This window comes from Chenopodium album, chromosome 6, assembly GCF_948465745.1.
Source record: "Chenopodium album chromosome 6, dcCheAlbu1.1, whole genome shotgun sequence".
NCBI classification, from domain to species: domain Eukaryota; kingdom Viridiplantae; phylum Streptophyta; class Magnoliopsida; order Caryophyllales; family Amaranthaceae; genus Chenopodium; species Chenopodium album.
This window is the reverse complement of record NC_137839.1, coordinates 12,851,613-12,864,255: the sequence shown is the minus strand read 5'-3', so window position 1 is coordinate 12,864,255 and position 12,643 is coordinate 12,851,613. Positions and strand designations below refer to the sequence as shown.

General features: G+C 32.1%; 1 protein-coding gene and 1 pseudogene across 1 annotated transcript; one reads left to right on the top strand and one right to left on the bottom strand.

Annotated features, from left to right (window-relative positions):
• Positions 1-2,406: 2,406 nt before the first annotated feature.
• Positions 2,407-6,498, bottom strand: LOC145634623 (uncharacterized; annotated as a pseudogene).
• Positions 6,499-6,653: 155 nt separating this feature from the next.
• LOC145635873 (meiotic drive suppressor JIEYAO-like) lies at positions 6,654-12,507 on the top strand. Its single transcript, XM_081687244.1, has 8 exons — positions 6,654-7,339; positions 7,417-7,501; positions 7,783-7,933; positions 8,018-8,184; positions 8,277-8,374; positions 8,502-8,545; positions 8,649-8,722; positions 12,128-12,507. The coding sequence occupies exons 1-8, from the start codon at positions 6,966-6,968 to the stop codon at positions 12,296-12,298; spliced, it is 1,164 nt and encodes a 387-aa protein (XP_081543370.1). The 5' UTR covers positions 6,654-6,965; the 3' UTR covers positions 12,299-12,507.
• The last annotated feature ends 136 nt before the right edge of the window (positions 12,508-12,643 follow it).

The window sequence follows — 12,643 nt, the reverse complement described above, 5'->3', positions numbered from 1 at the left end:
CAAATTGCTTATTTTGGCAATAAGAAAATATATGCCCATAATCAAACATGAGTAAATAATTGGAAAATACAACAAATGGTGCACTGTACATGGCTAAAACCAAAAACTCCATATGGAATTGCTTATTCCGTACGAAATCAAATTATTTCTAAATAGAAATTTACTATACTTAAATTGAAAAAAAGATTTGATACTCATTTAAAAGAGGAAAATGAGTACGCGATGATCCTTCTTATGATGGAAACACCTAAATCACGCGGTGTCATTAATGGCACAATAAGGTATGACAACAAAACTTAATCCAAGTCCTTATGTAGTTATGTGAGTGTAATAGTCAATTTTGGAAAATTCCAACAAACACAAGACTCCCAAACACTCCATAGTCCATACGTTACAAATTAAAATCCATACAAAATGAAGTAGATTAATCTTCAACTCATGTTTTAAATTCATAGAAAATGTCCTTCAATCCTTGTTTGAACGCATTAATTGATTTCTTGGTGTACAATGTTGAACAAAATGTATTTGACCATACTTAGGTGTAATGTTCAATATTTGGGGACATTTTGAGGTTTATGGCCCCTAATATTTTCCCTTCATACATTCTCAATCGTTAATATAAGAAATTAACTACAAAAATCATTCTCTTTGGTCTTTACAAAGAGTATTCTTGATGAGTTGACCCGTCATATCATAGGATCAGTTATCTCAGCAAACCACACAAAAAATGAACATTATTTCAAAACATAAATAATCCTTCTTGATATTAATTTTAATTTTTCTTATTATATGTTCCCTCCATAAATATTGAAAAATTATTAAAAATTAATATTCAAAAGGAGACTAATTAAAGACCAATACAAATTTTTATATGTGGTTGATCAATTAATCTCTGATCGATTAAGGTCTGTTCACTTCACTTTAAAAATATAATATTCAGTAAAAATAATCTCAGTTCAACAAAAATAATTTTTGTTCAGTAAAAATAATTTCAGTTCAGTAAAAATCAGTAAATGTAAAGAAGAAATATAATAGAGATTCAACAAAAATAATTTCAGTTCAGCAAAAATAATTTCAGTTTAGTAAAAATAATTTAAGCTTTTTAGTTCTGTTTCAAAAATAATAATTTTAGTTCACTAAAAATAGTTTCTGTTCAGCAAAAATAAGGTGAAGTGAACGGAGCCTAACTCTTGAATAAGTAATCCCTGTCCGACCGATTAATAAAATAAGTACCCAATCACACAGAAAACGCGCTCATCAATCAATGATGAATTTCTACTAAAACAATCTTTGTACATAATTATCACTAAATTATTAGATACCATTTGAATTGAAATTTATACATAATTAAAAAAGAATTAAGGACTAATTGAGAAATTGCATCAAACCAATCAGCCATTAAGTTAACAAACGTAATTAATTAATATCAAACCAATAAAAATCAGAATTACTCAAGAACTCACCAGAAAAGGCGATACCGGAGGATGCAACAACACAAGTCTGAATAACAGTATTCTCTTGACGAGTAAAAGGTTGTTTAAGATAACCAGATTTCTCAAGCAACTTTGTCCACGTCTTAACAAAGAAGAAACCCAACAATCCAGCCGAAACATTCAACGATGGTATAATCCCGGTTGTAAGGTTGAGTTTCATTACAATGAATGTAAAAAGAATGCTCAACACGAAGCTTACGACGAATGCTCGAATCGTTAGCTGTTGTTTAAAAATCCCACCTCAAATTCTCCTCTTCTCATTCAAAATTCCTCATACTTACAGAAAACAATCGTGAATGGAAGAAAGAATTCTTCTTATTAGATTATAATGAAGATAATTGCAATGTCAATGAATTTGTTCAATTGGTATTTGATAATGGGTGTGATGAAGATGACCCGATTAGATTTATGGAATTAGTGGGTTCTTGTCATGGTTTGGTGTGTTTTTATGTGAGGAAAGACCCTAAATTCTTTTTCGTTTGGAATCCTGCTACTCGTAGTTCTCGTAAAATCATGATTCCTGTAGGTCACGATAAGGCTATGCATTAAGGGTGTTGAGTTATATTATGATCCATTACATGATTACATGATTTTCGGCTTGTTTTCGTCTCCTGGAGATTTCTATGTTCATTTTCATGTGTTATCTTTGAGTTCTAGGACTTGGAGAAGAATCAGTAATTTAGATAAGCATTTCCAATTGATTGTGCTTGGGAACACACTTTTAGTCCATGATAATATATACTTTTGCACTTTTATAAACAATCATATTGTTGGGTTTGATTTGGTTAATGAGGAAATAAAGGAATTGCCATCGATGAATTGGCTAAGTAGGTATTACAGGGTGCGTTTGTTGCGCTTGAGAGGTTACTTGTCGTTGCTTTGTTACACATACATTGAATTAAAACAAAGTGAGTTATTGATGCAAACATGGGATGTGTTTTACAATCCCTTCAGAGGGAGCGATCACTCCCCGGTGATATGATATTAATTGCTCGTTTGTTACAGATATTTCATGACTAACTGATACATTCGTAACAAGATTCAGACTGTAGGTCAAATGATACTGATAATGCTGATAAATATGGGAATTGTGTGGGAGCTCAAACCTCCCAACCTCGAAGTTAAAATTTCGATTTTTCATCTCTCCTGGCTTCAAAATAGGGTTAGTGGTTTCAAAAATTAAAAGTTGGGTTGCGGTTTGCCTATGAGATGGGTGGGTTCACCGTTGGTTCTTGCAGGGGCCAGTCCTTCTGGGACAAATAAATTACTGCACTTGTGTAAAATACTACTGATATATATAGAGAGAGAGTGAGAGAGTAAATTCAGCTAAGACCTGGGTGAGCATCTTGATTCAGGTTTGAACAGACAACCTGCTCACTTCCAACAGTCCTCAGTCATAAGTTATAATTCCAGAATTTAGTTCTCTTTCTGGTTCTCTGGTAAATCTGACGGACCTAATGCAAAGGGAAACACAGAATATTAAGACGATTAATTTGCAAGTGCCAATACAAGAGAAACAAATTGACTTTACTTACCTCATGGAGGTACCAAGAAGCAAATGCATCAGTTGCTGCATACCATAACTGGGCCTTTGAAAGAGGATCTGCTTCCCAATTTCCTAGTCTTATCTTTTTAGGCTTCAAGAGCTGCATACAAATATCCAATACAATCTCTAGTTAGCAAATCTTCACTTTTATAAAGCACATAAAACAGCCAAAAGATTAAATGGGGACAATTAGAGCCACAGTCGTAACACACGAAAATAATTGATGGTCAGAATGAAGAGTAATTATCTGAGGTGACAAATATCACGGTGGTATACAAACACAGAACTCAATCCATGTGTAAATCAATTTTCTAGAAACTTAGAACATGTCTTAGCACAGATGTGAAAAGGCAAATGAGGTAGCTTTTAAACATCATATTAGACATCAAGAAATCACACAGAAACCTTGACTCACAACTGGCAGATTTAGGCTTCATACTGAAACTTAAATTTAAAATAGACTGGGATATAGCCTTACAAGAAATTAGGATTGGCAACCCCCTAGTTAATTTTTCTATACACTTTCATAATACAGATTAATGGTTGAAAACCAATGTAAGCATCGTGTTTGCAACTATTTTGTATCACTTAACTTTGTATTTTAGTGATCCTTTAATAGGTTACTCATGACACAGAGTAATCTTAACTGGATCTCATTTCTAGCGCTAATTAAGGAAGAGACAAGGCACATACTATGGCTAACAGCAAAATCTGTTACGACTGGAAGTTCCACAACAATACTTTTTCAGAAGTGATACTCGCAAATAACGATAATTGTTGTAGTTGTGCAGTGAAAAACTGAGGTTCTGACTCAAGAAATACAGTACAATTCAAATTATTATATCTGCAATAAAGGAAAAATTGTATGAATATGAAGAAAAGTAGCTAAGTTCCCACAGCTGACAGGGAATGGGCAAATAACCTAAATTTGGGTATGATCTAATAAGTCTAATAAAATTCTCCATGAGAAAATGCAAGTTGCTGGCTTGCTGCATTCATGTCTCAAAATAATGAAAATCATCTATCTTAGAATCATACAAATAATTAAAAAATTTAAACACAAAATGAAAATTAAGAACTGATGAGGAAAGTTTCTGGTGAACATTTATCAACAAGAAGAAATTGGAGCATATAAAATAGGCAATTAAAGAATCAACTTAAGTTCAAGACACCATCAACATTGAAGAGAGCTACAAGGGAGGCATAACCAATAATTAGTAAAGCAAGAGGTACCAAATATGTACTTGTTAGCAAGTAAATGTTTCGACCAGTGAGGACAGACTCCACTGCTTAGGCACACCACCAAGCTTAAGGATAAATGATGAATGATGCACAGAAGTTTTTTAGCCTCAAAAATATTCTTTTTCCCTCCAAACAAGAAAATAATATCATTTGCATATACATAACCCAGCAATGTGGCAGTCCTGGCAGAATAATCTTAAGACTGAGAAACAGTTACTTTATACAATATAAAAACTAACCTTCTCGGTAGTGAGACATCCCGTCCTTGCAAAATCAAAAACTTCAAACTCTTCAAATATTCTGCAAATGAAGCCACAAATAGCAACATTTAGAGGAGCATTGACACAATAACTTTAGAAAGCCATGTACTACTTTCAATTACTACACAATGCAAACATTGAAGCAAGAATTCCATCTTCAGACAGTCTTTTATCACCCGAAAAAAGGGAAAGAAAATCAGCTTGTCCCCTCAACATTGCCCTAATAGATACATGAAATGCGAAGGTAGTAAACAATGACAGAGACAACTTAAGAACAATTTCTCATGCATACTTTTTGACCTCTTCCTATGACATGTCTGTAAAGAAAAGACCGGTCTCTCCACGCAAAAAATGCAAAAACAGGAAGCAAACAAAGAAGAAATGAAACAAGATCAAAAGCTGACCAAGAAATGTAATTGACATATAATAAGCAGATCATTACCTTTGAAATTTTATGAAGACCAGATTTAATCTCATCAGAAGCAGAACGACCTAAAGCAATCTGCATGACTTTGTTCGATCCAAGAAAGAATCTGAAATTGCGAATGGCAGAAATTGATCACTAAGTCATAACCAACACATAGAACAACCAGCAAGATGCATGACTATTAGAAGTAATATTGCTTCATATGATTCTCGATGAAATAAAATTTAGAAACCTAGCTACACGTTGTAATACAAACAATCCCACAAGGCCACAACCATGTCAATTAGTCCCTACTAAAAAACTACAATGCTCATTCAACTGTGATCATTACACAGCGTAACCATTGAAAAGACTACTCAGCCAATAAGTAAAGTACATTACATGTAACAAAAATTCAATCTTTCGCCCCTAAATACCATTGAAAAGACCAGTCAACCATTAAGTAAAGTACATAAAATGTATCAAAATTCAATCTTTCACCCCTATATACATCAAACATCGAAATAAAATAACATCAAATTGCATAACAAGTACTCATACGAAAAAAAAAGGCGGTTGCCAATAACAATCACCTGCCAGAGGACTTGATAGAATCTCTGAACTGTTTGAATTTAACATTCCTCATGTTCTCGAAAGCAAAGACGTAAACAGAGAGGAACTTCTCTGCTGCTTCCCTTATAGAGTTAGAAATCACCTCCTTAAGCTCTCTTCCCTTCTTTTTTGTCTTTACAAGGTCACTGCATTTTCAATTTATTTTCATAATCAAATTCACCAAAAACCCATCATTTTCTCTGTAATCACTCTCTGAACCACTTCAAAATTGAAGATAATAAATTTAACATACCCAAAATCAAATATTGAGCAATTATACGATTCACTGATTAAAAACACCAAAAATCCCATAAAAATTTGAAAACAAAATATAGAAAAAAAAGATGAAATAACTACAACTGGTAGAACTAACAATTGCATAAATTATATCAGATGAAAGAGTGAGCTATAATTATTCTGTATCTTCAATTCTTCACAGCATAGCAGTACATATAAATTCTTTATATATTGAAAATTATATTAAAAGTTAACAGAAGAACAAAATAAAGAGGAAAAAATACGAATGTAAAGCTAAGGAGAAAAGGAGGAAGAGAATACCTGCGCGATTTCTTTTGGATTTCGGCATGTTTGGAGAAGAAGAGAGAGAAAGAGGACTGCGGGAAGGAGCAAGAAGAAAGAGGGGGCTTAAGGAAGAAAGGGGTTAGGGTTTTATAAATTCAATTTCATTTTACTCCAAGCAAATCTCCAAAATAACACAACTTTTTTAAAAACGACAACAAAATTCAGATCAATTAACAAGAAGATGTCAACTTTGAACTAAATTCAGCAACATAAAATCCAATGCTAACCCAAATATCTAAAACACACTACAATCACCAAAATTTCACCAAATCTGATGCAACAACAACATAAAAACCCACAAAAAATCAACCCAAAACACACAAAAATTATCAACAAACCAGATCAATAAACACATCAAAAAAACAACCCATCAACCAAACAACTCCAAAAAAAAATATTCAGAAAAATTGAAAAAAAAATTAAAATTCAACAACTTAGGGTTATCAAAGGTAAAATCTTTTTCTTTTCTTTACTCTTTCTCATTTTCTCTTTCAAATACCTTGTCTTGTAGATGAACCTAGGGTTAGTATTAAATGCTTCAAATTCAATTCATTTTTCTCTAATTATTATATTTTCGTATGCTAATTACTGCATTTGAATATATTTTTTATTGATTTTATAAGGTGTTTGTTTGTTGAAAAATCCACGAGAGTTTGGCTGTGTAGATAACTATAATATGGGTGTGAAATAGACACTGTTGAATATCAAATTTCTTTTCTTTTCTTTTGGTATAAGAATTTAGGTGACGAAAAATAGATTTGGAGGGAAAAATCTTATAGCTTTGTTGATTCTTGATTTGCTACTACTTTTGATTCTCTTTCCAGATGTCAATCGAGATGGATCATGAAAAGGTTTTGGATGAATTGGTATGCATACTTGACCGCGATGACAAAGAAAGTTTCGTGGAGTTTCTTCGTGCGCATCCAGAAATTATAGGAGAATATTTGGTGTCTATTTGTGCAAAAAGATCATCCAAAAAATGTTTGACTACAATGGTCAATGAGGAGGCGTGCGAACAACTCCCTCAACTCAAGGGCTGGGCTAGAAGTATTCATACAGTTTCATGTTTCTTCCCTGACCCTGATGTTATTAGCATAATGCTCGAGCGAGGTGCTATTGTGGAATGCAACATTAAGCGTGATGTAGGTTTTCTTCAAAATTATGGGACTCCACTTTACCTTTTACTTGATCATTTTAGGTACCAACCTCCTAATTTAGTCATCCAATTTCAATTTTATGATCACGCGTTTCTGATCTCTTGTGCTCTTCCTGCAGTTGTGAAAGGGATTTGCCTCTACAATCGTGGTCTGAAGGCGATTCTATCTTCAAACTTATAATATTACTTTGCTCCTGGGAATCGGTTGGTCTTTTGTTTTTGCTGTTTGGAAAATAATTAGCTTATTGTTACTAAATGAATATGACTTATTACCTTCAATACATATTATTTGCAACAATTTGACATAAATTAGAGAGGAAAATGTCTAATCGTTGCAATAATATGTAACAGAGGTAGTATATGAGAATTGTGTCCAGCTTGCAACACATTTCGTTTCCTTATCATATGTTGTGACTGTATGTGTGTTTGGATGAATACTGGCTTGTGATGTATCCAATATTGTCCTGTTTATTTCTTCAACATAGAAAAAAAATTTGGACTCTGCAAGGCTGCTAGCTTGCCATACTGAGTCAATCAATGAAATTGCTTGGACCTTTCTTCATAATGGAAAATTGAAACAGTTGGCGGCTTTACTTTTGGTTGCTCGAGAGGAGGTTATGCGTCCAACTTGGACAGGTATGTTTACTTTCTAGCCATTTTGTCAGTATGTTTAGCTGCGTATATGTCATGTACAATTTCTTTTATGATTGTGTCAAATAGGGATGACAATTCAACAACACGTTACGAATGAAATTGATGGATTGGGTTCTGAAGTCGATTCTGACCATCAGTACAAGTCCATGCTTATGGATGCCCGTGTGCTGTTTGATGTTTTTGAAAGAGCTGGTGATGCCTTAAGCTTATATCATACCTCAATGGTTAAGCGAGTATGTTTAGAGGGAGTTCGTTCCAATCAATTAGTAAACCATCATCATTCATCAATATCAATTTTATGGTTCTCATCTCTTTTTTCTTTCAGATCCCTCCAGAGAAAGTGCTGATGGATGTTGCTGTGCTGCTTAAGAAAGCTGGTTTTTCCTTGCAATCTGCAGACCTTGACTTGCGAGATTGTTACAGGTTAAGAGTGTCATTGTTCTTTCTAATCTCTCTTTTTATCCTTTTGCTTTATTCATGTACAATTGTTTCCCACATTCACAATGTTTGTTGAGAAAACTTTGCTTTGCATCTAATATTGGGTTAACAGGGAACGTCGTGAGCTTTGGAAGGCAAACTTGTTTAAGCTATCAGGTAAGTCATAGTTTAAGTTTGACAATAAGGCAATTTATATCGGGGCATTATAATTGCAGGTGCAATTTTATTTTCCTGATTTTGTGATGCATTCTCGGAATAGATACTCCAAGTCTGGACAACAAATTTTTGCATCAGTTTCCAAGTTTTGGCATCGCACTTTGCAATCTTCGATCTGTAAGTAAAATGATGTTGGGAATCAAATAAACAACTTTCTACTGATAAATTTGTGAGATTTTATCTGTTGCATCATGTGACTGTAGGAAATCTTATTCCAACTTTTCTTATGCAAATTCTCCATTGTTCTTAAACATTGAATACATGTTGTTTGTTGCTGCCAGTTCTTAGCCTCGTGGTCTTTAGGTGTGCCGTGTGCAGCTTATGGGATGGATGGCTAGTTTTCCTAATAAGCGGTTTCAACCCAACATAATACACTTTAAGTGGTTGATAACTTTATGTTAACTAGTCTTTAGGCCCGTACAATGTACGGGGCTTGTTATTAGTTGGTTTTTTTGGGGGTATGGATTTAATAATTATTATGAAAGTAATCCACTCTTGAGCATGAACATGTAAAACTATTTTTAACAAACCCTTTGGTTTATTAGGGAAGAAAAGATGAGTGCATCATCTAATTTAGGGAAAATTTGTCCATGATTATTACATATGAAAACACATTTGTAGGTAATCTAATTAGATTTAAATTAATTCTACTGTAAGATAATCTAGCTGAAATTGGGAAATAAAATTAACACTCTATATTACATTAAATTGTAGATCAAATTATTATTTAATATATGTCTGAAGTGACTATGGTTACATGGGATAGATGAGAATGAGATGTCATTCTTTGTCGTGTAGCATCAGCATTTCTGTTTTCTTTTTGCTATTTTTGCTGTTGACTCTCTTCTATTTCTGGGTTGCTGTCGTCTTTCCTGTGAATTAGTAATATTGGTATGAGTAAGGGGCTTTTTTAAACCAAGAAACTTTAATAATTCAAAAATACCATTTCCATGATTATGCATCACACACCAACAATTACTGAGTAGGGTACAATATTGCTAAATTGAAGATGTCTTAATAAGAGTATCACATACTTATTTCACAGAGGAGAAAGTGAAAAAAAAAATAGCAAAAGCAATATAATCTCAAAAGTTCAATAATATAATGATTCTGAAAAGAGAATTCATAGTATCATGGACTAACTCTTTCAATTCCTTGATCTAATCTCCCTCTTTCATCAAGGTAATCCTTTTATTGTTCTTGACTTTCATCTAATAATTTTTTCATATGTTTTCAATTCAATAATTAGTCCCTTTCCTTTAATTTGTGGGGTTTTTCTTTTTTCAATCTTATATTACATCAACTAATTGTGGGTGTTAAGCCGTAATTTTGCAGCTATACACTTAGATTGAAAGGATACTTTGGTTGGTCATTGTTGGACAACTCATGATAAACTATAACCTGAATCGTATTAATTATGACTCACTATCAATCAAATTATGTCGAAACCGACATCTATTGGGAATATAGATTATGAAAGTAACATACAGAGAAGGAAAAACAAACCAAATTCAGATAAGCTAATGCAACTACACAATGTTGATTCCCCAAAAATGTTGAAGCTTAGACCAAATAATAGATTAAAGTAGCCAACGAGATTTACCTCTTGCAACAACCTTCAATTTGCATCTAGCTCTCTACAAAATCAAACAACAATTTATAAATCTTGTTAATTGCAGGTTCTCATATATAAATTCAACAAATCAACAAAATCAGAATAATAAGAATAATTATTTTAAAAAAAGAACCACAAGATGATAGAAACTCACCAAATGTGAAGGTATTTCTGCATGTAGATTTGATGATGGAGGTACTATGTTGTAGAGAGTTAATATTGCATTGAGAGATGAGTGAATAAATACCCAAAAATCATCATTACCATTATTATAATTGTGGGCAAAATTTGTAACCGAAAACATGATAATTTAAGAAATTTAATTTGTGGGAATTGAAGAGGGGAGATGAAGAGGAAGAGTTATGGGTACAATTTGCCGATGAACATTGATCAGCAGCTAGGGGATTATGAAGAGGAAGAGTTGTGGGTTTGCAGATACTCCATATTAGAAATCATTAATGTGTAATAAAAAGGTAATAAAGGTAGAAGATGATTAATTGATTATGTGTCTCAAACCAAAATAAAAAATTTTAAAAATAAAAAAGGGAAATGATTCTAACTTGAACAGGTGGAAGCCTGGAAGGTCATATTATTATTGATTGTAATATGGAATATGGAAGGTGCTTTAGTGCGACAAGATTAATATTTTTATGTATTGTTATTACTAGTATTATTATTATTATTATTATTATTATTATTATTATTGGTTTTTAAAAAAATGTAGTATCAAAAAATAATAATATTAATATTATTATGTATTGTTATTATTATTGGTTTTAAAAAAAATGTAGTATTAATATTATTTATTTTTAACTTTTAATTCTTAATCCTTTTAATACTAATATGAATATATATATATATAAATAAATGAATATATGAATTGAAAAGAGAATAATATTGAACATGTGGCACATTTGATTGGAATAGTGAACATGTGGCACATTGAATTAGAATAACGAACACTTGACACATTGGATTGGAGAAGTGAACATAGGATGAAGACATGTGTGTATCATGGTTAGAGTTTTTAAATACTAAGTTATTACTAGTATTATTATTATTATTATTATTATTATTATTATTATTATTATTATTATTATTATTATTATTATTATTATTATTATTATTATTATTATTATTATTATTATTATTATTATTATTATTATTATTATTATTATTGGTTTTTAAAAAAATGTAGTATCAAAAAATAATAATATTAATATTATTATGTATTGTTATTATTATTGGTTTCAAAAAAAATGTAGTATTAATATTATTTATTTTTAACTTTTAATTCTTAATCCTTTTAATACTAATATGAATATATATATAAATAAATGAATATATGAATTGAAAAGAGAATAATATTGAACATGTGGCACATTTGATTGGAATAGTGAACATGTGGCACATTGAATTAGAATAGTGAACACTTGACACATTGGATTGGAGAAGTGAACATAAGATGAAGACATGTGTGTATCATGGTTAGAGTTTTTAAATACTAAGTATAGATATAGATTATTACTAGTATTACTATCATTTATGTTTTATCTATTAGATTATGCTTTTTGAACTTTTACATTAAATATGAACACTATAAATTTGCCAAAAATCAAAATAGAGAATGCACCCTTAATCCAACCAGCAAAGGAACTGTGACGAGTACTCTGGGTCATGGCCAAAACCAAAAGTCACCTGAACTTGAGATCACCAGACCCAAAATCGATCCGCCTGATTGTTTTGCCAACCCTTAACTGTTGTGTGAAATGCTAATATAGATAATCATACATTCGAAAAAAAAAAAAAAATGGTTGTCAACTGTCAAGTCTTGAGGAAAACTCCTCTGCAAATTTCCTTTACATTTTTCTTTTGTTGGTCATAATTGAAAGCTTGTGCGTTGTCAGGCCCACTGGGATCCTTTGCTCGCTAGGCTCACTTCAAGGGAAGTTCTGAACTTATGTCCATCTGTCCCAGCATCGCGGTTGCTTAGCACAGCAGCTGGTTCAAACTTACCTCGTAAGAATTACCTGGCTTATGTTGCATTGAAGCTGAGGAGAGGGATCAGATTTCTGTGATAGTAATTTTATTCTACTTTAAAGTGGTGCTTGTGTAGCTAACTACTAGCTTTTTAAGGGTTTCCAAGTGTTTAATGGTTTGAACGCCAATAATGATAAAAACTGTGGAGATATAGCTATAAATTTACCCTTATTTCTAGTTGTATCTTTAACTTTATGTTGTAGTTGGCCAATATGGATCTATGCTAAAAGTATTTTTATTGTATAAATTTCATATTTAAGCTTCTACATAGTATCTTTACCTTGTAACTGCTGTAAAATTAGCAATTTTTTTTTAGGCTCTAATTTTCTCCCTTTTCACATGTTTCTTACAAAATTGTATGAAAATTCACCTATGATCGATCT